The sequence below is a fragment of the Furipterus horrens genome, unplaced genomic scaffold (genome assembly GCF_987537825.1).
Source record: "Furipterus horrens unplaced genomic scaffold, mFurHor1.1.pri manual_scaffold_7, whole genome shotgun sequence".
In the NCBI taxonomy this organism is placed as follows: Eukaryota; Metazoa; Chordata; class Mammalia; order Chiroptera; family Furipteridae; genus Furipterus; species Furipterus horrens.
In genome coordinates, this window is record NW_028327177.1 from 88,219,378 (window position 1) to 88,245,939 (window position 26,562).

The window sequence follows — 26,562 nt, forward strand, 5'->3', positions numbered from 1 at the left end:
TAATGATCCAATATTGGTACATTCTTACTAACTAATGTTTGTTATTTACACTAAGGTTTACCCTGTGTTTTTATTAATTCCTGGTTTCAGAGCAGCTCCTGACTTTGTCCCATTTCTTCTCTATCATTCTGGATCATGAATCAAAATTGTTAGAATCAGTTAAGGTCTCCACATCCCTCCAAATGACCCAGCACCTGAAAAGTGACTGCTGATCAATTCTGCCTTCTCTCATTGTTCATGACTCTCAGGGAAAGATTCTTATCAAAATCAGTGCCAGTGAAGCTCCAAGTCACAGTTCGTGAGATGTTAAAGAATCTTCTATAACATATATGGACTGCATTCAGGTTTTTAGACTGTCTCTGAAAATAATTGCTACTGATAAGTTCACTATTAACCCTCATAAGACTCAGGTTGGTGTTTAATGATTTCATGTGTTGCTGAGCTGGTCTTTTTAATCTGGGCTTCAGCCAAATGGAACTGTCTGCTGTTTCCATTCCCAGTGTTTCTACCGAGAGCTGCCTCGAACCTCCCCCAATTTTTTTAAGTCTGTAGGATCTAAATTATAATTTACAAAAGAAATTCTTATTGTGTCCTCCAAATAGGTCCTACATGTTTTCTTCTTTCTTCACTCACTTTTACCCCCACCCTGGAGTGCCCTTCCCATCCCTTCTCCCACCAGCTTGCCCTCTTAACCTCTCCCAGATACAGCAGTCCCTCTCTATATCACGGTTCACTTATAGTGGCCTCACTGTATCACGGGTTTTTAAAAAATATTATATTTAATTATTTATTGTGGGTTTTTTGCTGTATCTCAGGATTTTATGGTACTGTAAATGTATGTTGTTAAAGTTATGTAGGTTTAAGAGTGTAGAATAGAATTCCGGCCAAGATGGAGGTGTAGACAGACAAGCTGCGTCTCCCTTTGCAATTAAGAAGGAATATAACTACGTCAAAACTAGAAACAACAAGAAGTTCCAGAAAATCAAATTGTATGGAAGTCTAGCAAACAAAAATATAAAGAAGAACTACTTATCCAGACAGGTAGGAGGGGCGGAGCCGGGGCAAGAGGATGCAGTATGGTGGTGGCAGCAGTGGTGGCAGCGGCAGGCCAGCAGAAAGTGCAGTCACACATTTTAAAGTCAGGAGGGTCACCTGGGAGCATTCCCAGCTCCTCGCCAGTCTTAGTAGCTCATGGTCCCAGCACTGGGGAAAATCAAGCCTCATTGCTTCTAACTGTGCAGACCAGTGGGGTTGGGGTGGAGGCAGAAACTGCCAGTCTCTCAGCAGAATCCACTTGTTTGAAGGGCCCTCACGATCTTAGAACATCTGCAGAGCCACTCACTCTGGGAATGACAGCCAGGGCAACAGCTAGAGGAGCGCCCGTCTGGTGCAGAGGTGGGAGAGGTGCCTGGAAAGGGGGCGAGTGCTGGGCAGGTAGCATTGTTCACTCTCGGACCCCTCACCATGTACAGCTCCACGACATGGTGAAACAGGTCACCCTGTACTGTCGAATCCCTAAGACTTCACCCCTTACAACGTAACAAGAGTGACAGCTGTACCTGGGATGTGGAGGCAAACAAACACAAAAGCCTGTCAGAATGAGGATACAGAGAAGTATGGCCAAAAGGGGGAATGGATCAAGGTTCCAGCGGGAGAACTAAGCTGACAAGGAGATAGCCAACCTAACAGAGCAGAAGATAGACAACCTAACAGATGCAGAATTCAAAACACTGGTGATAAAGATTACTTATCTTTATCAGGCTTGACAGATATGCTTGAGTATGGCAAATACATAAGAGAAGAAGTGAAAGCTATGCTAAGTGAAATGAAGGAAAATCCACACAAAACCAATGGTGAATGGAAGGAAACCCGGGTTCAAATAATTGACTTGGAATATAATGAAGAAAAAAACAGTCAACCAGTGCAGAATGAGGAAGCAAGAATTGAAAAAAATGAAGAAAACTTCCCAACTTTGTGAAGGAGATGGGCATACTGGTCTGGGAAGCACAGAGGGTCCTGGGCGAGCTGGACCCAGAGGGGACCACACCAGGATGCATCATGATTGAGATGCCAAAGGTGAAAGGTAAAGAGAGAGTCCTGGAGGCAGCAAGAGAGAGGCGGAGAGTTGCCTACAGGGGTTGCCTATAGGATTATCAGCTGATTTCTCAGAGGACACTTTCCAGGCAGGAAGGGACTGGTAAGCAGTATTCAATGTGATGAAAGGCAACCTGCAACCAGGACTACTCAATCCGGCAAGGCTATCATTTGGAACGAAAGGGCAGATGAAGTGCTTTCCAGACAAGGTGAAACTAAAGAAGTTCATCATCACCAAGCCATTATTATATGAAATGTCAAAGGGACTTACTTAAAAAGATCAAAATTATGAACACTAAAATGATGACAAACTCACAAGTATCAACAAATGAATCTAAAAAATAAAAACAAAATCCAACAAAGCAAACCACAATAGGAACAGAATCATAGGTATGGGAATCATTTGGAGGGTTATCAGCTGGAGTGGGGAGGGGGAGAAATAGGGATATGGTGCAGGGATTAAGAAGCATAATAGATTGGTACAAAATAGAGAGGGGGATGTTAAGAATAATATAAGAAAGGGTGAAACCAAAGAACTTATATGCGCGATTCATGGACATGAACTAAGGGGGGTGGGATTGCTGGAGGGAAGGGAGGTACTGAGCGGAGGGGAACAAAGGAGAAAAAATTGGAACTATTGTAACAACATAATCAATAAAATATACTTTAAAATTGTTTTTAAATGAATGAAAAAAAAAGTGTAGAATGAATGTAAGGTTCTTACTTCGCAGGGGCCGGGGTGTCTAGAATGTAATACCCGCAATAAGTGAGGGAATACTGTATTCCTATCTGTGCCAACTGAGATTCTAGACACAACTCAAGACCCTTATCTCGTCAGAAGTCACAGCTCACATGAAAGGTTCTCCCAACTTTACACTGAACTGGAGAATTCTTTACTGTTCCCGGACCCCACACGCTTTCAAATCATGTCACTCTGTTAGATAAAACACCTCAGTGGTTTCCCATCCTGCTTTGTATGAAATCACAACTTCTCACTTGGGCACACAAGCCCTGCACCATACCCTTTTCCCTGCCTACCTCTCCAAGATCAACATACCATTCTCCTCCTGCTTAACTACCTTGCAGCATTAATAGATGGTCATATTGGTTGATTCACTAGGTCAGTGGTTCTCAAAAAGCGTGGTCTACAAACCCTTGGAGTGATTTTCCTAATAATGCTGAGACATTACTTGCTTTTTCCCCCCAACAGTATTGACAGTTGCACTCATAGTGCAAAAGTATTAGTGAAGGAAACTGCTGATGTGGAAAACAGCACAAAGCAAGACAGTGGGGCCAGACTGTACTCATCATTGTATTTTTCCCAGCCACGCACTCACTGTTTAAAAACTACCAGATTTACCAAATATTCTTCTTTATGAAGTGGTAGAAATTAATTTCATTCAGTTTGACCCTGAGAACACACTCTTTTAGTACTTTAGTACTTTATATAATGAAATACTAAGTAAACATCAATAATTGTCTCGTGGAAGTGGGCTTGTGTGACACTAAGTTGCCAATTGAACTGGTCGTTTCTGAAAATAAAACACCAATTTTACTTGAAAAAACTACTGACAAACTAAAATTAGTCCATCTTAGTAGTTAGTAGATGTTTTCCAGAAAATAAATGAAGGACTCCTGTTACTTCAAGAAAAACAGCTTGCAATGTTTTTTGCCAATGATAAAACTTGAACTCTCAATCCACCACTAAAGCCAGTTTCTCAAGACCTAAAGACTTTTTAAAATCTTGATATTGTTTATCGCAGGAGGTTTTTTTATTTTTGACTTATTGTTTTTACAGTTGTCCCACTTTTCCCCCCATTGCTTCCCCCCACCCAGCACACTCCTTCTCCCACAGTCAATTCCCACCTCTTTGTACATGTCCATGGGTTATTTATACTAGTTCCTTTACTAAACCCTTCCCTTATTTGCCCTCCTACTCTCCCTCCCCACCGCCTCCCTGGTAACTGTTAGTCTGTTCCTTGTTTAAATGCCTTTGGTTCAATTTTGCTCATTTGATTGTGTTGTTCATTAGTTTCCTGTATTAGGTGATGTCATATGATATTTTTCTTTCATTGCCTGGCTTATTTCACTAAGCATAATTCTCTCTCATTCCATCCATGTTGTTGCAAATGGCAGGAGTTCCTTCTTTCTTTCTGCTGCATAGTATTCCATTGTGTAAATGTACCACAGTTTTTTGATCCACTCATCTACAGATGGACACTTAGGCTGTTTCCAGCACTTGGCTATTGTAAACAGTGCTGCTATGAACATAGGGGTGCATAAGATTTTTTGAATTGGAGTTTCAGGATTCTTCAGGTATAATTCTAGCAGTGGAATCACTGGTTCAAAAGGCAATTTTATTTTTAGTTTCGTGAAGAAATCCCATACTATTTTTCATAGTGGCTGCACCAGTCTGCATTCCCACCAACAGTGTACTGGGGTTCCCTTTTCTCCACATCCTCGCCAGCACTTGTTTGTTGATTTGTTGATGATGTCCATTCTGACTGGTGTAAAGTGGTATCTCATTGTGGGTTTTATTTGCATCTCTCTGATATCTACTGATGTTGATCATTCTTTCATATGCCTATGGACCATCTGAATGTCCTCCTTTTTTGTGATACTAATGGAGATTTTAAGAAATGGGATTTTTTATATATTTTGTAATGATATGTTTCAATATTTGGAATATTTGTATAACTTAGTGAAGTAATACATTCCATATGACCAATGTATGATATATTTTTAAAAATCCATGCATGGGTTAAAAATTCTTTCAAAAAGCTAAGATATAGCAATGAATTTTAATGTAATAGAGGACAAAAAGTTTATTGTTATGGTTTGCAGTTTTGCATTGCAGCTAACATTTAAGAAAATACCACTGGTTGAACTTGGGTTTAGTATCAAAGAAGGATACCCGCATGTACCTGAAAAGGCTATTAAATATTTCTCCCTTTCTCAACAACATGTATGTGGAAGGCCAGCTTTTCTTCACACAGTTCAACCAAAAAAGCGTATCACAACAGATTGAATGCAGAAACAGATATAAAAATCTAGCCATCTTCTATTAATCTCTAAAAGAGGTTCATAACACTATACAAACAATGCCAGACGTTTCACTAATTTTTGTTTTGGAAAATACAGTTATTTTCATAAAACTCTGTTACTTAGGTTAATAGGTAATGAATTTAATGTTATTTTTAATTAGTTAATACAATTTTAAGCTCTCCAGTATTACAGTACATATAAATAGACATAACTTGCATGAGCAAAAGATTTTTATAGTTTTCAATAAATTTTAAGAGTTTAAAGAAACTTGAAACCAAAATATTGGGAACCATCGCAACTAGAACAACTCTTAATGAGGCCTCTCAGTCTAAAAATCTGTATTTGACCACCTGTCAGAAGAATCTAGGTGAATACTCCCTGAGAGCATCCAAATTGGAAAAAAGTTCTAATTTTTAAAAACTATATGTATTTCATTCTAAGGTAGGACACATGATCCATCTCCTAAGCTGCTTTATTGTTTATAATCATGTATAGGGCATCTTCTAATAATCTTTTTCTCCTCTCATTCCATTTTCAATCCAACCATTAGCCCAACTCATTCTCTAGGTTTGTTTTTCCTAACTTTTTTCTTCTACTAAATAATTGTTTATGGAGAGAATTCCAGCTTAATCATGTCTAAATTTTGTTTCCAAGGCCACTACACTTTAAAACATCCTTTGTTCTTTCTCACCTGCCTAAGTGGGTCTTTAGGAATAATACAGGTAGTTTGTATTTCTATTTTTTAATGATTTAAAAACACAGTTGGCTTTCTAGAAGTAGTAATTAACTTAAAGATATTTTAACTATAGCTAGCACATGGAGCCTATGATTTCACAGATATTATTGCTTAAAACCAGTTTCAGTTTTTCAAAAATTACAATATTTGAAATATATTTATGGCAGACTATAAAGGAAATATCAGTACAGTTGTTATATGGAAAGGTCATACTCATGAAGGTATTACCTGAATGGCTGAATTTGGGAAATCATATTCCAAAGACAAGTCTAGTGTCACAGCCTCAGCATAACAGCCCTGCCTTCAATACTTTTGCCCCTTCATTTTCATCTCAGAATTATTCAGTCATACACACTAAGAAGGAATACAACTACCTCAAAACTAGAGACAACCAGAAGTTCCACAAAAATCGAGCTGCATGGAAGTCCAACAAACAAAGATATAAAGAAGAAATACTCATCCAGACAAGTAGGGGGGGCGGAGCCAGGGCAGAGAGGATGCTTCCTGGTGGCAGCAGCAGGTTGGCAGAAAGAGCAGTCACATGTTTTATAAAGTCAGGAGGACACCTGAGGAGCACTCCCAGCACCAAACCAGATCGCACAGCTCACAGCTCCAGCACCAGGGAAAATAGAGCCTCATTGCTTCTGACTGTGCAGACCAGTGGGGGTTGAGGTGGAGGAAGAAACTGCCAGTCTCTCAGCAGAGTAAGCTTGTTTAAAGGGATCCCATGGTCCTAGAACATCTGCAGACCCATCTACTCTGGGAACTATGGCCAGGGCAACAGAGAGGTGCCAGTCCCATATGGAAGTGCCTGGAAAAGTGGCAAATGCTGAGCAAGTGGCATTGTTCCCTCTCAGACCCCTCCCTCACCTACAGTGCCACAATGTGATGAAACAGGTCACCTTGTACTGACAAATACTTAAGGCTCTTCCCCTTACAATGTAACAGGTGTGACAGCTCTACCTAAGACATACAAGCAAACAAACACAGGAGCCTGTCAATATGAGGAGACAGAGAAGTATGGCCCAAAAGGGGGAATGGATCAAGGTTCCAGTAGGAGAACTAAGTGACAAAGAGATAGTCAACCTCATAGATGAGGAGATAGTCAACCTAACAGACATAGAGTTCAAAACACTGGTGATAAAGATGCTCACAGTCTTGAAAGATATGCTTAAGTACGGCAAACACATAAGGGAAGAAGTGAAGGCTGTGCTAAATGAAACAAAGGAAAACCCACACAAAACCAATGGTGAACGGAAGGAAACCAGGATTCAAATCAATGATTTGGAACATAAGGAAAAAAAAAAACAGCCAACAAATACAGAATGAGGCAACAAGAATTGAAAAAAATGAGAGGCTTGGGAACCTCTGGGACAGCTTTATACGTGCCAACATCTGAACCATAGGGGAGCCAGAAGGTGAAGAGGAAGAGCAAGAAATTGAAAGCTTATGTGAGAAAATAATGAAGGCAAACTCGCCAAATTTAGCGAAGGAAATAGATATGCAAGTCCAGGAAGCACAGAGAACCCCAAACAAGCTGGACCCAAAAAGGACCACACCAAGACACATCATAATTAAAATGCCAAAGGTTAAAGATAAAGAGAGAATCTTAAAAGCAGTAAGAGGAAAGCAGAGAGTTACCTACAAAGGGGTGCCTATAAGCCTATCAGCTGATTTCTCAAAAGAAACTTTGCAGGCAAGAAGGAAGTGTCAAGAAGTGTTCAATGTGAGGAAAAGCAAGGACTTACAACCAAAATTACTCTATCCAGCAAAGTTATCATTTAGAATAGAAGGGCAGATAAAGTGCTTCCCAGACAAGGTAAAGCTAAAGGAGTTTATCATCACCAAGCCATTATTATATTAAAGGGACATACTTAAGAAAAAGATCAAAATTATGAACATTAAAATGACAACAAACTCAAAACTATCAGCAACTGAATCTAAAAATTACAAACAAAACCCAACTAAGCAAACCAGAATAGGAACAGGATCATAGGTATAGGGATCATTTGGAGCATTATCAGCTGGGAGAGGGAAGAGGGAGAAATGGGGAAATGGTGCAGGGATTAAGAAGCATAATTGATTGGTACAAAATAGACAGGGGGAAGTTAAGAATAATATAGGAAATGGTGAAGCCAAAGAACTTATATGCATGACCCATGCACATGAATTAAGGGGAGTGGGATTGCTGGATGGAAGGAGGGTACTGGGCAGAAGGAAACAAAGGGAAAAATTTGGGACCACTGTAACAACATAATCAATAAAATATACTTTAAAAAGAATTATTCAGTCATACTTTTTCATAATGAAGTCTTTCAAATTGAGTTTTTCTTTTGCTCAATCAAATGAATAAAACTCTGCACACCTTTTTTCAGAACATGTTATGTAAATGTATGTAATGTAGAAGGTGATAAGAATTGTATGTAATTAAGTAAATATTTGATTAGTGTGATATAATTTCTTAATTTTCTAGAAGCATAACTTCATTTAGTGTAGAACATATTTTAATCTGGTTGTAGGAAGATGATATTTTATTTTATTTTTTAAAGTATATTTTATTGATTATATTGTTACAATAGTTCCAATTTTTTCTCCTTTGCTCCCCTCCGCCCAGCACACCCCTTCCCCAACAATCCCCTCCCCAAGTCCATGCCCATGGGTCGTACATACAAGCTCTCCTGTCTCACCCTTTCATATATTCTTCTTCTTTTTTAAAAAAATAATTAATTAATTAGTTAAATATTTTAACAATAAAAAATAACAATCCCTCCCTCTCAGACTTAAGACCCTTTACAATCTTATAAAGGACAATGGATGAAGGTCCCGAGCTCCTCTAGCTGCTTCAAGCTGGACATGGTCATCGTCCTACCTACCCTTGGGTCAAGAAATCCCTAATAAGAGTCGGGGTGTAGAGGGGAGGGTGGCCTTCCCACAAGGGGAAGGATCGTGCAGACTCCAGGTTGGTTGGCTGTCTCTGGACAACGGCATGCTTGGTTTAACAGGCTGGCATCTTTGTTGTATTCTGGGGGCAACAGGGTTAAAGGACATCATTCAATCTGTAACCACTAGATGACAAAAGACAGGTATTAATTTTTCAATGTCCCACATTAGGGAAAAGAAGGGCTTCTTTGGAGGAAGGTATGCCAGGTACATCTCACCTGTTCAAAACCCTTTTGCCCGTTATACTTAGTTTGGACTGAGGGAAATATTTTAGGTTTCCCGCCTCTCAGGCCTCTGGGCTCTTTCTGTCCAAGCCATTAGGATAGAAAAGAGAAACCAGTTTTAAAGTGAAGCCCACAGACCACCCCGTTCTTCACCAACCCAGCCACTTAGTTCAGCCAAACCATTGAGTCTCAGGAGGCAGCAATGCAGACAGGATTAAGTGAGGCCTATACGTACAGACAATCACTCAGGTAATGAGATCGTAGGCTTATGCCCTTTGAAAACAGAAAACACATGTTAATTTATGTAACATAACCCACATACAAGTCTCTAAATCTGTAGGACTGTCTTATCGGAAAGACATCCATTTGCAAGGCATTTGACATTCTTCTTGCCTGTAAATTAAACATCTTTGATAATTTCACAGACATAGTTTAATTTTCAAATGAAAACAAATTTTAAATGAAAAGAAACTTTAAAGATGGTTAGCTGCACTACTTTAGAGTCACTGGGCATTGTGATCTTCCTTGAATCTTGATTTTTCTCCCTAAGATTACCCTCCTTGTCATTAAAGGGACTGCATTAAGTCCATTTTTAACTTATCCTGTTCATTTGCATAAACACAACAAGAGCAGCAAATGATCACTTATGATCACTTATGATCTTTAGTTCTGCTTTGCTGGAACTTACACAAGGAACACTTAGGGTGACCTTCAGTCTCCCCTTCAAGGCACAGAAGCAGATCCACATACCTGGCATTCAGCCTTGCCTGTAAACACCTGTCTTTTCCAGGTCCTCCTGGTTTTCCATTGTGCCTTAAGGTCCCTTCTAGCCATCTTTCAGGAAAACAACCTTCATTCCTTCCCTGGAAAGATTGCTATGGACTGCTCATCCATCCAAGGTACCAGGCCTTTTATCTTGTGGACTTTTATTACCTTTGAAAGTCAGTCCCAGTTGCTCAGGGCTTTTTGGTAACAACCAAAACCCAAGCATGTCTCCTTTAGGCATGACATTCCATTCAAAGTCTTACTTAAAAAAGAAAAAAAAAAAGCCTCTATTAACAACTGGTCTTATTAGTTTTATGCAAAGAAACTTAGGTCATTACTTACTTCTTTAGAATGCCAAATTCTGGAGGGATCAGATAGGGAGAAAAATATACAGTGTGAAGTAAATTCCTTGTCCTTCTAATATTCACTGAACTTGCATTTCTATTCTTTATATTTTTATTTTTCCCCCCACTAAAAATTTTTCTGTTTGTTTGTTTGTTTTTCCATTACAGTTGTCTCACTTTTTCCCCCTCTTGCTTCCCTGCACCCTGCTCCCCCTTATTTCACATTCAGTCTCTACCCAGTTGTCCATGTCCATGGGTCATTTATACATGTTCTTTGACTAGACCCTTCCCCTTCTTACCCCTTCTCTCCCTCCCATCTCCCCCTTTGTTACTGTTAGTTTATTCCTTGTTTACATGCCTCTGGTTCAATTTTGTTCATTTGTTTGTGTTGTTCATTAGTTTCCCGTAATAGGTGATAGCATAAGGTAATTTTCTTTTGTTGCCTGGCTTATTTCGCTAAGCATAATTCTCTCTAGTTCCAATCATGTTGTTGCAAATGGTAGAAGTTCCTTCTTTCTTTCAGTACTTATTCATTGTCATTTTCCCCCTTTGTACTCGTGTTCCTCTCTGTCTCTCTCTGTTTCTTCATCTTCTTAAAGCAGACCCTTTAGCATCTCTTGCAATACTAGTTTGGTGGAGATGTATTCTTTTAGCCTTCTTTTGTCTTGGGAACTCCTTATTTCACCTTCCATTTTGAATGAGAGCCTTGCTGGGTAGAATATTCTTGGTTGTAGGCCTTTGTTTTTCATTACTTGGAATATATTTTGCCATTCCCTTCTGGCTTGTAGTGTTTCTGCTGAGAAATCTGATGATAGCCTTATTGGAGCTCCCTTGTATGTTATTAGTTGTTTCTCTCTTGCTGCTTTTAGGATTCTCTCTTTGTCTTTGAATGTTGGCATTTTAATTATGATGTGTCTTGAAGTGGGCCTGTTGGGGTTCATCTTCATTGGGACCCTCTGTGCTTCCTGGACTTGCATGATTCTTTCTCTCCTCATGTTAGGGAAGTTCTCTGTCATTTTTCAAAGAGGTTTTCTATCCCTTGCTCTTCTTCTTCTCCTTCTGGAATTCCTATGATATGGATATTATTACGTTTCATGTTGTCCTGCAGCTGTCTTAGAGCCTCTTCAGTCTTGTTCAGTCTTTTTTCGTTTTGTTGCACTGTCTGGGAGTTTTTGTCTACATTGTCCTCCAGCTCACTGATCCGATCTTCTGCTTCCTCTAGCCTGTTTTTAATTCCTTCTACTGTGTTCTTCAATTCAGAGATCGTATTCTTCATTTCCTCCTGGCTCTTATTGATAGCTTCCATGTCCTTTTTGATGCTGGTATAATTCTCAGTAAGTTCCTTATAGTTCTTCTGGAGTTCACTGTAGTTTTTCTGGAGTTCTTTGTAGTTTCCGCTGAGCTCATTGAGCTTCTCCATAATCCATGCTTTCAATTCCATATCTGATAGTTTGCTCCCCTCTATTTCATTTAGCACTCTTTCTGGGGACTCTACCTTTCCTTTCAATGGGGGGTTGTTTCTCTGTCTCCCCATTTTTGTGACTCCTATTGTTTGTTGGTGCTTCTTAGAATGATCTGCACTTCCTGGGTCTGCCCCTGGTGGCGTCAGATCCTGTACCAGTCTGGGCCTAGGCAGCCTGTTGGAGACTTCCCGGGATCTACTGCCTTTGTCTGACTCCTTTAGTTGTTAATCTGTTCAATCTGTGATTAGCCATCAGGCTTAAGGACCGTGGGTGTGGCAGTTTAATTCCTGTAGGCTGGGCTTTTGCTTCTCCTCAGGCTGACGCCACTTGGCCGGAAATGGTCTGCCTGCAGTGTGGGGATGAGTCAGCACTGCGACCCGGCTGGCCGCTTCCCCAGCTCTCCCCTCAAAGCCACCACACCAAACTCTCTCCAAGCATTTCCAGTCCTCTCTGTCTTCCCTCTGCTTGTGCCCAGGGTACGTGGGGGCAGAATATTTTCATATGTGATCCGCTTAAGAGCTCTTTTTCTCCAGCTGTTTCTCTCCGGCTAGCAAGAAACCCTGTGGGTTTTCACTTTTCACAGCTGGATACTATTTTACTTTCCACTCTGTTGCTGTAGGCTGGGAAGCTGAGCTGGGGGTTTAGACCCTGCCCTTCTTAGGGGGAATCCCTGGCTCCTGAGCTGTTTCTCAGTCCCTTCAGCTGCCACCTGTGTGAGCCCAGCCAGCCCTTCTGCGTCTCCGCACTCCCTACCGGTCATGTTGTGATGTAGTGGCCTTTTCTGTCTCTCCGTGGTTATAAGACTTCTCTCCAGCTGGTGTTCGGTGGGTTATTCCAGGTGATTTCTCCAAAATTACCTTGTAAATCCAGACTAGTTCTGGGAGGAAGTTAGTGTAGCTTCCATTACTCCTCCACCATCTTGTTTCTCCAATATTTTAATTATTAAAAAAATTTATGCTCAGCAAAAGAAAACATCAGCAAGATGAAAAGAAAACCAACCATATGGGAAAACATATTTGCTAATGATATCTCTGACGGGACTGATCTCCAAAATATATAAAGAGCTTATACAACTCAACATCAAGAAAACAAACAACCCAAGTAAAAAATGGGCAAAGGAACTAAACAACCACTTCTCCGAAGAGGACATACAGAGGGTCCATAGGCATATGAAAAAATGCTCAACATCACTAGCCATCAGAGAGATGCAAATAAATACCACAATGAGATACCACTTTACACCAGTCAGAATGGCCATCATCAACAAATCAACAAACAACAAATGCTGGCGAGAATGTGGAGAAATGGGAACCCTACTGCACTGTTGGTGGGAATGCAGACTGGTGCAGCCACTATGGAAAACAGTATGGAGTTACCTCAAAAAACTAAAAATGGTACTGCCTTTTGAACCAGCGATTCCACCGCTAGAATTATACCTGAAAAATCCTAAAACCCTAATTCAAAAGAACATATGCACCCCTATGTTCATAGCAGCACTGTTCACAATAGCTAAGTGCTGGAAACAGCCTAAGTGCCCATTTGTAGATGAGTGGATCAAAAAACTGTGGTACATTTACACAATGGAATACTATGCAGCAGAAAGAAAGAAGGAACTCCTGCCATTTGCGACAACATGGATGGAACGAGAGAGAATTATGCTTAGTGAAATAAGCCAGGCAAAGAAAGAAAAATACCATATGATATCACCTAATGCAGGAAACTAAAGAACAACATAAGCAAAAGAACTAAATAGGACAAGGAGCAGAATAGCAGTCAATAGGGGGGAGGGGGGAGGGAGAGAAGGGGATAAGTAAGGGAAGGGTTTAGTCATGGAATGTGTAAAAATGACTCATGGACATGGACAACGGGGAGGGATATGATTGCAGGAGAAGGGGTGGGCTGGGTGGGGAGGTGCAATGGGGGGAAAATGGGACAATGTAATTGAAAAACCAAAAAATAAAATTAAATAAAAAAAATTAATGGACCAATGTGAATTTTTTGTAACTCAAGGAAAAGAAATTAGACTAACTTATGAGTTTTTTAAAAACTTGTTGACTCGACATTTTTGCCAGATTTCTATAATGAAGAAGAGTTTAAAAAACTATTTTTCTCTAATAATGATTTCTTTTTTAAAAAGAAAAGTCATAGTTCATATTATTTGGTTGTAATATAGAGTGCTGACTTCTCCTTTAGAGGACTTCATTTACATGTATAATTGGAGCATCTCCTTATACCCCCAAACAAGTTATTACCAATCTTCTATTCTTAGAATGCTACCATTTTAGATTCATTCCCTTAGGGTAAGCATTGCTTCCCCCACTTCTATAATACAGTTGCTGCTGTGATAGGAGGCATATTGCCCAATAAGCACCTTGGTAAGTTTTTTTTTTTTTCATGCCTAGCCAAGCCTTTGGCTGCTAGTAAGAGAAAACATATAATGACTTGAGCAAATATAAGGTTGGTGCAAAAATAATGTCCAATTTCAAGGTCTATTTTTAAAATGAAAAAGCCCATGATTTTGAAAATATTTATTCGTTAACATAACCTCCTTTCTCTCTAGAACCGCATTCCATCTGTCAACTAGCTGATAAATGCCACTCTTGTAAAATTCTTTCAGTTTTGAAGCAAATATGAATCCAACTCATTTTCAACCTCTTCTCTTGATGTCAACTTAAGACCATCAGAATGGTTCTGTAGTTCCCAAAACAAGTGATAATCAGAAGGAGCAAGGTCAGAAGAATATGGAGGATGAAGCAATATTTCCCAGCCAAGCTCTTTCAAGAAATTTTTGGTGAGTCGAGCTGTGTGAGGATGAGCATTATTGTGATGGAAGATGATACTCTTTCTGTTGAGTAAGGAGAGTCGCTTTGGGTTCCAAGCTGCTTTCAAACAATGAAAGTAAAGGTTAGCAGTAATTGTTTGACTGTTGTCTAACACTTCATAATGGACAAATCCTTCTATATCCCACCATACACTCAACCTGATCTTCTTTGGATGAAGTCCTCCTCTTGGTTGTTGAATGCTTTTTCCTCCTCGACTGATCCATGATCAGCATGGGGGTTCGTAATATGTGTTCTTGAACTTGCTGAAGGCCTTCTCCTTTTGAGAGTTTTGTATTCTTTAATCTCTTTCTCTTTGTGCACTTTTTACATGCTTTTTCCTCTTCGCTAGACTATAAGGTCCTTGAGGATCATCCCTTATTTCTTTGATTCTGCAGTACCTAGACCTGGCTGGCAAGATCTGAGGTTGAGCATGTTTTGATGGTCATTAAACCATCAGTCCCTAGGCATGTAGTAGGTACTCTGTAAATATTTCTTGAAAAATGGTCACTATGCTTATTTAACAAAAGGTTAAAGTGATAATGGGTTTGGCCTGGGTCAACAATCAATCTTCATCATTCAGAGGGTATGCACCTAATTTTATTTTAATTACTTAAGCCTTTAAGGCAAGCAAGGTTTATTAATCTCCCTTCCCTCTCCTGCCACATCACCCCATTCTATCCCACCCTCAAATCACACAGAATTTGTATTGACCCAGTGTTGGAAAAAATTCTGAGCAAGAAATTCTGTGAGACACCTCAGTTTGTACTATAACGGTAAAGATTTATGACTTAAACCAGTTAAGACTGGCCTGCTTAAACAAAGTCAAGGCTGGGGGTAAGGGTTGCATGGAGGGGAGCAAAGGGTGGGGGAAATGAGGGACATCTGTAATAGTGTCAACAATTAAAATAATTCATGATATGATGCCACTTTTATGAGCAAGTCAATTTCTGCCTGATATTTCATTTCAATAGTTTCAAGTACACATGAAATAACTATGATTTTCTGTACAGCTCCACTGATACCAATATCTCTAGGTCAGAACAGAAAAATTTAAATGGTTTGGACGTGAGTTCATTCTATGCCATAGGCCTGTGCTGTCTAGTAATGGTAGCCATTAGCCACATGGGATATTGAGCACTTGCAATGTTATTCTGCATTGAGCTGTACTGTTGGTGAAACATACACCAGATTTCAAACAGTATAAAAAAAGAACGTAAAATATATCATTAACAATTTGTATAAGGATGACATTTTGGGTTCAAAAAGTATATTAAAATTCATCTCACCTGTTTCTTTTTACTTTTTTAAGTGTGACTACTAGAAAATGTAAAATTATACATGTGGCTAACATTCATCATCATCAGCCGTCCGTCTCGAGAGACGATGGTGTAGCTTCTTAAGAGTCTATCTGCACCGCCGAGAATGGCTGTGCAGTCCGACTCGGGAGTGACACGGTATCTGTCTCCTCCCGTGTTGAATCGACATCTTGCGATGATGCTGGAGTGTCCTCTCCAGTGAAGCTGAAGCTACAGAGCCTGGGCAGGGTGATATGGAGGGTCTGCTGTTGCCCATGCAGCAGACCCCCCCTCTCTTCGCAGCTGAAGGATCCAAGGGAAAGATGGAGTCAATACAGCTTGGCTTCAGGTGCGCCGCAGGAGTTGCCGGTGTTGACTACAAAGTCAAACCGCCTTAGGGACTCCGGCTCCGGATTTTCTGTCGGGGTTTACTCCCTTAGCCTTTCCCCTGAAGAGGTATGCCGCAAGGCAGCGGAGGTTTTTTGGAGTCAGAGTTTTCCTTCTCTGATGTGCCCTAACTGGAAGATCGAACCAGCGACACTTAGCTCGCAGGCCGACGCTCAATCCACTGAGCCAAACCAGCCAGGGGTGGCTAACATTAGACAGTAACAAATATGATTCTAATAAAAACCTAACTTCTTTAAACCTGCCCCCTACTTCACTATTTCCCACTTTTCCTAAAGTCACCAAAATTAAATAAATCACTCCATCTTCCATCTATGTTCATTCTCAAAACTCTGTTTTGTTTTGTTTCCTGATTGAGTCAAAACTCAGGCCAATCTATAGTCTCCTATAGCTTTAAGATTTATTTTCTATTATCAAGACTTGTATTAAGTTTAAAGATGAAAGCATTTTAAATTTATATAGAAACACATAATTTAGAAAAAAAACATATATTATGTCATTGAATAGCTATAACTCTTCCAAGGTAGCGAGTGATTAGAATAATCACCATTTTCCAGTGAAAAATTATTCATTTTCTAAGTGGGAAGACTGAGGATAAAATAACATTTATTTATTTAAACCTGCCCCTATTCCAGAAAGTCTTTTAACTCTCTGGTCAATTCAGAGAATATAAGTAGCTTTTTGAAGATGACACAATGGTCAATAGAACGGGGACTGGAATTGTCTTACTCTTTCTACTGTAACAGCAGTTCTCAGATACAATATCCCATTATCAGCTATGAAGTGCAACTTTTATAAATAATGGTGAAAGAGCAAAGTTTTTAGTTGACTTTACTTTTATATAAATTAGAACTTATTAAAGGATATTTTAAAATAATTTAGCTTTTGTACACTTCATTCATTTATTCATTTAACAAGCACTTGTTGAGTGCCTGTTGTGTGTAAAGCACTAAGTTGGCCCCAGGGAAACATCAATGAACAAAAGAGCTAGAAAAGACAGTTCATCTAACAAATTCAATCATAACTAACAAGTAGAGTAAATGTCATGCTGTGGAATGACAACAATAGCAGGAAGACCTAGACTAGGAGTCAGGAAGGGCTTCTTCAGTTAGGACTGCTCATGCTGAGATTGAAGGACAGTGGGACGTGGGCAGATAACAGTAAAGGGAGAGAACAGATGGGAATCATTTAGGAAGAGTTTCCTAAGTGGGAAATGAAGGTGGAATTGATAAGCAGAGAATTATGAATAACCTGCTGTCCAAATTACTGGTGCACATCCTGGAAGCGTATACTGTATCTGAACATCATCTGTCATGTGCTCATAGGTGTAATAACCACAATAAAATTGGAAAGCTTCTGCATATTGCCATGCTGTACTTAGAAGGATTTTTTTTTAATTTTCCAACTTTATTGAAGTATTATTGAGATTTAACATGTAAGTTTAAGGTGTACAATGTAATGATTTGATGCACATATATTGTGAAATGATTATCACATTAAGGTTAATTAACATCTTCATCTCCTCACACAATCCTCATTTTATATTATTTAATAATTGAAATAAAATTAGGTGCATAGTGTTAGCTATATCACCTGCTATATGTTAGATCCCCAGAGCTTGTTAATCTTATTACTGAATATCCTTTGACCAATATTTCCCCATTTCCCCCACCTCACCCCCAAACCCCTGGTAAACAACACTCAAACTCCGTTTTTGTCGTTCTTTGTCTGATTTATTTGATTTAGTGTAATCCCCTCAAGTTTAACCCAAGTTGTGCAAACAGCAAGATTTTCTTCTTTCTCATGGCTGAATAACATTTAACTGTGTATATAATCACATCTTCTTTATCTGCTCATCTGTGGATGGACACTTAGGTTGTTTCCATATCTTGACTATTGTGAATAATGCAGCAATGAACATGGGAGTGGCAGTATTTTTTCTCGAGGCCCCATTTTCATTTACTTTGGATATATACATTCAGATGTGGGTTCCTGGGTAATATAGTAGTTCTTTTTTAATTTTTGAGACAGCCTCATGCTGGTTTTGATAGTGGCTTCACCAATTTACATTCTCATCAACAGTACACAAAGGTTCCTTTCTCTCTGCATTCTTTTTTAAAAATTAATTTATTTTTTATTAAATTTATTGAGGTGACATTGGTAAACAAGATCATATAGGTTTCAAGTGTACATTTCTATAATACATAATCTGCATATTGTATTGTTTGCTTACCACACAAAGTCAAATCTCTTCCATCACCATATATTTGTCCCCCTTTATACTTTACTTCCTCCCCACCACCTTCCCTCTGGTAACCACCATAATGTTGTCTGTGTCTATGAGTTTCAGTTTTATATCTCACATATGAGTGAAATTATATGGTTCTTAACTTTTTCTGACTGACTTATTGCTCTTAGCATAGTATTCTCCAAGCCATCTATGTCGTCGCAAATGGCATTATTTCATCTTTTCTTACGGCTGAGTAGTAGTCCATTCTATATATGTCCCATGTCTTCTTTAGTCAGTCCTCTATCAAAGGACACTTTGGTTGGCTCCATGTCTTGGCCACTGTGAATAATGCTGCAATAAACATAAGAGTCCATATATCTTTGTGAATAAAAGTTTTCAAGTTTTTTGGGTAGATACCCAGGAGAGGGATTGCTTGGTCATATGATAACACTGTTCTTGATTTTTTTAGGAACCGCCATACTATTTTCTATAATGACCATACCAGTCTACATTCCCACCAGAAGTAAATGAGGGTTTCTTCTCCACAACATCTCCAAATTTGTTATTACCTGTCTCTTTGAAAATAGTCATTCTAATGGGTGTGAAGTAGTATCTCATTTTGGCTTTGATTTTCATTTCCCTAATAGCTAATGAAGTTGAGCATCTTTTCATATATTTTTTGGCTATTAGTATGTCTTCTTGGGAGAAGCATCTGCTCAGGTCTTCTGTCCATTTTTTAATTGGATTATTTGTTTGGTGTTGACTTGCATGAGTTCTTCATACATTTTGGATATTAACCCTTTGTCAGAGCTGTTGTTTACAAATATCATCTCTTACTTGGTTGGTTACTTTTTTTGTTTCATTGTTTCTATTGTTGTGCAGACACCTTTTAGTTTGATATAGTTCCATTCACTTATTTTTACCTTTACTTCCCTTGCTTTTGGGGTCAAATTCATAAAATCTGCTCTAAGAGCAGAGTTTGTAAGTTTAGTGCCTATGTTTACTGCTGTGTAATTTATTGTTTCAGAACTTATATTTAAGCCTTTGAACCATTTTGAATTAATATTTGTGCATGGGGACCAACAGTAGTCTAGTTTTATTATTTTGTATGTAACTTTCCAATTTTCCCAGCACTATTTATTGAAGAGATATTCTTTTCCTCATTGTGTGTTTTTGACTCCTTTGTCAAAAATTATTTGCCCATATACATGTGGTTTTATTTCTGGGTTCTCAATTATGTTCCATTGGTCTGCGTGTCTGCTTTTCTGCCAATACTATACTGTTTGATTATTGTAGCTTTGTACTACAATTTGAAGTCAGGTAGTGTGATATCTCCAGCTTTTTTTTTTTTTTTTTCTCAGAATTTCTTTGGCTAGTCAGCATCTTTTGTGGTTTCACACAAATCTGATGATACTTTTGTTCTATTTCTTTTAAAAAGTGACATTGGGGTTTTTGAACAGGATTGCATTAAATCAGTATGTTGCTTTGGGTAATATGGCCACATTCTTGACAACACTTGTTATTTCTTGTCTTTTTCATAATAACCATTCTAACACGTATGAGCTGATAGCTCCTTGTGCTTTTGATTTACATTTCCCAGATGGTCAGTGATGTTGAACACCTTTTCATGCACCTGTTAGCCATTTGAATTTCTTTGGAGAAAAGTTTATTTAGATCTTGCCCCCACTTTAAAATCAGATTGTTTGTTTTTTGTTATATAGTTGTATGAGTCCCTTATATATTTTGGATATTAACTCCCTATCAGATAGTTTGCAAATATTTTCTCTCATTCCATAAGTTGCATTTTTATTTTGCCGATGGTTTCTTTTACTGTGCAGAAGCTTTTTTAAAAGTTGAACAGACAAAGGTTTTGCATTTATTTTTTTAAGTTAGTTTTAATTGTAGTTGACATATAATATAATAACTAATAATATATTAATTTCAGGTGTACAACATAGTAATTAAACATTTATATACCTTACAAAATGACCACCACAATAAGTCTAGTAACTATCTGTCACTATGTAGTTATTATAATTTTATTGACTCTATTCCCTATGCTGTACATTACATTCCTGTGACTTATTTTGTAATTGGAAGTTTGTACTTCTTATTCCCTTTCCCTTTTTCCAGTCATCTCTTCAACCCCTTTCCCTCTGAAAAATATCTGTTTTTTTATCTGTATCTGTTTCTATTTTGTTTTGTTTGCTCACTTGTTTTGTTTCTTAGATTCCATAAATAAGTGAATCATACTGTGTCTGTCTTTCTCTGTATTACTTATTTCACTTACCATAATGCCCTCAAGGTCCTCACTGGTGTCACTTTTTAACTGAATTCTTTTTTCATCATTTTTTTGTGTACTTTTTGTATGGTTTTGGTTTATGTTATTATAAGGTTCTTGTACATTCATCTATAACTATAGCAGTCTATTTTAAGATGATAGGCATTTAAGTTAAATCACATTCTAAAAGCACTGCATTTTTCTCCCTCTCTACTCTTTATGGTTTTGATGTCATGTTTTATACCTGTTTGTTTTGTGTATCTCAGTTATTTATTATATTTATAGTGAAATTTGCTACTATTGTCTTTTAACCTTCATATTAGTTTCTTAAGTGGTTGACTCAGTGTATATATATTTTTTATTTCTGGTTATGGCTCTTTCTTTTCTGAATAAAGAAGACCCTTTAACATTTCTTGTAAGACTGGGTTACTGGTTGGAAGTTGCTTTATTTTTCACTTGTCTGCAAAACTTCTTCAATTCTAAATGATAACCTTGCTGGATAAAATAGTCTAGCTTGTAGATTACTTTCTTTAAGCACTTTAACTGTAAAGTTGCTTTGGAGAAATCAGCTGATAGCTTATGGCGTTTCTCTTGTATGTGACTTGATATTTCATTCTTTTTGCCTTTAAGATGGTCTCTTTACATTTGCCATTTTAATTACAATATGCCTTGGTGTGGGTCTCTATGGGTTCATCTTTTTCAGAACTCTGTGTTTCCTGAAACTGATGTCTGTTTCCTTCCCCAGATCAGGAAAGTTTTCCAACATTATTTCTTCAAATATCCTTTCCTCCCCTTTCTCTCTCTCTCTTCTCCTCCTGGTATCCCTATAATGCAAATATTAGAGCACATGATATTATCCCAGAGATCTCTTATACTAACCTCATTTTTGAAATTCTTTTTTTATTTTGCTATTCTGGTTGAGTGACTCCACTGTTCTAACCTCATTTTTGAAATTCTTTTTTTATTTTGCTATTCTGGTTGAGTGACTCCACTGTTCTTTCCTCCGGGTTGCTAATCTATTATTTTGAATTAACTAGTCTGATATTGTTTCCTTCTAATGTATGCATTATTTCGGATATTGTATAATTTATCTCTGATTGGTTCTTTATTACATTTTCTATCTCTTTGTTGAAGTGTCCTCTTCATTTCTCTATGTACTCTCAAGTTTGTTAAGCACACTTATGACTATTTATTTGAATTATTTGTTAGGCAAATAACTCCTCTCCTTTGCACTAGGGTTTTCCTCTGGACTTTTTTCTTATATCTTCATTTGGGGCATATTCTTCTGTCTCCCCATTTTGCTTGACTTCCTGTAATGTGGATAGAATAGCTCTTCCTCCCAGTCTTGAAATAGTGGTCTCTGTGTAGACTGTGTGTTGAATAGTTTGGGCAGGCTAGTTGGAGTTGGAGTTGGTTCATGAGGTACCTAATATGACCCTTGACCTGAAGGAGTAGGTTCCAGGTGGGGCAGCCTGGAGTGTTTTGCTTCCTCGCCCTTCTAATCTGGGTGGGTTGCCTGACATAGAGGGTGCTGCTAGGTATGCTCTTATCATGCCTTCTTGCTGTAATTGTGATCAGAACAGGGTCTGGGCAGGGCTGCTTTTCAGTTGAATGTCCCACCAGTGCTACTTTCTCTGGGTGTGACAGGTCTGTCTGTGTGCCACATTTTACTAGTTTTGCTCCTGCTCTGGAGAGTACAGCTCCTCACATGCTCAGCCGTGCTCCTCTTCATACAGTCATCCTTGCCTGTGAGCCTTTCTGCTTTAATTTTCAGTCAGAGCAGGGTCTGGGTAGGCTGCTCTGTGTGCCTACTTCTCAATGCCCTACTAGCTCTGCCCTTTTTCCCAAGTGGCAACCTTGTGTGTGCACAACAACACCACCACTTACTTCACAGGGGGCACCGCTGAGTGTGAGTACCACAAAGTTTTGCTAGCTCCACACTTTCTTCTGGCACGGCAGCCCTACATGGTGGACATGAAGCAGTGCTCCACTATCTCAGCACTTTCTCTGGACAAAGCAGTCCTGCATGAGGGTACCACAGCATTTTGTTAGCTCCTAATTCTTTTCAGGTAAGGGAGACCCTTGTATATGCATCCAAGTGGATGTGCAAAGCAGCACTCTGCTGTACCCACTAGATCAATATTTGAGTGGAAATGCTCCTTATATGCATGCTATGGTGCCCTCCTATATCTGCTTGGTCTAGCTCCAGGAGGTGTGGCTGGGGACATGCTAGAGCACTCTGAAAGTCAGTCAGGGAATCTGGATGGAATTCACACCACTATCCACATTCAGGGGAAATGTAAACAATAGCGCTCACCAGTTCCTGTCTTGAGTTGTTCCCTCAGCTCCTGGAGAGCTGTTATGGCTCTTTGACCTTCTCTGTGCAGCCCTTCTCTATTGCTTGCTATGCAGAAGTTGTTCAGTTGCCTCATAGTTATCTCTCAGCTCTAAATATAGTTAGCTCTAAATATAGGTGTATGTCCCATGTGTTCTTGGGAGGGAGCAAGCTCAGCATCCACTATTACATTCTCATGGACCCACCTATGATGCCGTCACTTTTTAAATTGATGTAGTCCCACTTGTTTATTTTTCCTTTTGTCCCTTGTGCTCTTCTTGTCAGAAAATCATTGACAAAGCAATGTCAAAAAGCCTTTTTCCTTTTTTCTTCTAGTAGTTTTATAGTTTTGGGGCTCTTACATGTAAGTCTTTAATCCATTTTGAGTTAACTTTTGTGATTGTATAACATAGGGACCCAATTTCATTCTTTTGCATATCAATATCCAGTTTTTCCAAAATCATTTATTAAAAAAATTGTTATTTACCCACTGAGTATTCCTGGATGCCTTGCCAAATATTAGGTGACCACATATACACGGGTGTATCACTTGGCTATCGGTTAGGTTCCACTAGTCTATGTGTCTGTTTTAATGCCAGTACTATGCTTTTCTGTTAATAGAGCTTTGTAAAGCCTGATACTTCAGGCCACCTGAGGGGCTTATGCAGTGATGTGTATAACAACTACCTCTAAAACAAACAAGCTAAAAGCCCTGATTTGTAGCATTTACTTATTTCCATTGTGTAACTACACTCACCTTGGCTGATATCTAGCTTCCAATAAGATGTAACTGAATGTGGAATTGGGAAGAGACACAGGGTAGTACCCCAATATATGTCATTTCTACAATACAATAGATAGAAATAAGCCCCCAATACAGATAATAGTAAAATGTGATAAAATAACAAGTGTCGAATATATATTAACTTTGTTTTTAATATAACTTATTTAACTGTCATTTAGATTATATTTTAGAAATGGCTGTGCTTAACAACTGCCTCATAAAATTCCTGCAGATTTAACGTTCCACCCTCCAATGCCTGTGCAAACTGTATCCAGTCCACCAATGGGCCCGGCACCTTCAGCTTAAAGGACCATGCTCCCCATCTGGAACAAGTCCTCACTGCTTCCTCGTACTATGTTTCTTACAGATCAGCAAGCAGCAGCTGCAGACAGTCAAGGACCGGTTTCAGGCTTTCCTCAATGGGGAAACCCAGATTGTGGCTGACGAAGCCTTCATGAACGCTGTCCAGAGTTACTACGAGGTAAGACTCACCATTCAGAAGAATGCCAAGACTGCTCAGACCTGAAGCCCAGGGTTTCTGAACAGTGGGAAAAGCTGCCTTCTACAGGACTATTCCTCGTAAGGCAAAGGGGCGATGGCTGCTTACAATTTTAAGGAGTAACAGTATTTTATTTGGGGGCAAACTATAAAAGGAGTTATTGTTCACCAACCGATTTTTATACTAGAAAGTGTGCTGAGTGCTTTATATGCAATTTCTTATTTAATCCTTACAGCAGTCTTAAGAGTTAGGTTCTGATATTATTCATTTTCATGACAAAGAAACTGAGGCTTAGAGAGGTTAGGTCAATTACTCAAGGTCACACAACTGTTTAAATGCCACAGCTGAGACTTAAAGTGAGTCAGGAGCATTTCCCCACCAATTGCCACCTTTCTGAAGGATGGTAATACCTTCTACAGATGGTGCCTTCACTAGCGTCCTGTTTTTTCTATTAAAATGGGGCCATGAGTTCTTTTCTGCAAGTTAGAACACCATCCAAAATGCACTATTCTCAGGAGAAAATCTATAAATGGAAGAATGTATCCTGAGTGTATATAATAAGAAAATTTTCGCCTTTAGACTCCACTGGCTTATTTATTAGTAAAGAGAACTTAGAATTTTACTAGTATTTTTTAGTATTAAATATTTATTTACTTGTAAATCTAAGAATGGTGGTTTTCAGGGGTTTTAGGGGGTGAGAGAAATGGGGAGATGGTGGTCAAGGGTACAAACTTTCAGCTTTAACATGAGGGAGTTTTGAGTATCTAGTGTACAGCATGCTGACTGTAGTTAATAACACTTGAAATTTGCTAGGAGTGGATCTTAAGTAAAAAGAAAATGTTAACTATCTGAGGCGAGGATATGTTAATTAGCTTCATCATTGTAATCATTTCACTATATATGTATATAAAATCACATTGTACAAATAAAAATCATGTGCACAACTTAAATATATACAATTTTATTTTAAATTTTATAATTATTCTTACATAATGTACATATTGGTTATCACTGGTACATGATTAATTGCATATGGACATACCACATCTTTATAGTGGCAATGTTTAACTGACATACATATTTTCAGAAATGATTATTTGGTCATTGAAAGATATTTTACTTTATATTAATTTGTTTTTTTATGATCCAAATATTCTCTGTGTTTGGAATCCTATGTTTCAAATGTCTTACCCATTGTCATGACTAGAATAAAAGCATTTGAAACCATCCCCTAAGTATCGAAAAACTTATGGTATTTTGTCATATGCAATTCAAAGTAATAACAATAAACTCTAAAACAAGCACAAGGAAATCCAACAAACTTTTTTTTCCCACCATGGATTAATTCACTGTTTTTTTCTTTCTTTTCCAAATTATTAGGTAGCAAATTATTTCAGAACAAATATATTGGTGCTCCTGCTTCCATTCCAGTCCTCAGTAGATGACTTAACAATGTTAGTTCATTGATTTGGTGAAACTGTCCTTCCCACTTGACTCCTCTTTTCATGGAGAGTGGAGCAAGATTACAACTAGATCTTGTGAAAATGTTATCAATTAGTTTAATAGTAAACAGACTTTACCTCTGTAATGTTTGCTGAGTCTGGCACAGACTGATTTTATATGCCATTTCCTAAGTGAAATTTCTATTCTAATCTATTTTAGAAGTTGGGTTCATTTTTATACTTGTCAAATATAAGCTTTATTTTATTTTATTTTATGAGCAGTATTGATTATTGCCAGTAAATACCAAACTTATTGCTTTGTTTGGTTGAATTTAATTGAGAGTGGAAATGAGATTTGGAATCACAATTATGGTATGACAGTGAATAACTGGAATATATTTTACAAAAGATTCTGTCTTGAAATTGCCAGGGAATGAAATTAATTCTCCTTTTTTCAAGTTCTGAAAGGCAGTTCTGACCAGGCAGACTTTTATCAATAGGTCATGTTTAAAGTCATTTATCAGTTTATAAATTTTGAGAATGCTAATCTTAATTAGAAAGCTCATTTGACTAATGACATAAATTAAAAGAAAGTGCCATTTCTATTTATTAATTAAATTAAAAAATTAGTAGTCATCAACATGCTAATGAATCTCTGGCAATTATCATTATATCTATAGTGATCTCGATATTTTTTTCTATATTGGTCAGTTTGTTTGAAAGAACCTTTTCTTTTTAGTCTGTTGAGATGCAGACTTTGAGAAATTACTGAATATCTAATATTGAGATTTGGGTAACAGGAAATAATGTGGAGTATGAATCATTTACCATAGTCATCAGTAATGCTTTAGAAAGTCT

General features: G+C 38.2%; 1 protein-coding gene across 8 annotated transcripts in view; it reads left to right on the forward strand.

Moving 5' to 3' along the window:
- Window positions 1–26,562, forward strand: part of CADPS (calcium dependent secretion activator) — a 527,617-nt gene that overhangs the window by 115,797 nt on the left and 385,258 nt on the right. For all 8 annotated transcript variants that reach the window (XM_090283896.1, XM_090283897.1, XM_090283900.1 and 5 more), the window contains exon 2: window positions 24,131–24,244. In XM_090283896.1, coding sequence (XP_090140022.1) covers window positions 24,131–24,244 — 114 coding nt within the window. The remainder of the gene's footprint in view (window positions 1–24,130; window positions 24,245–26,562) is intronic.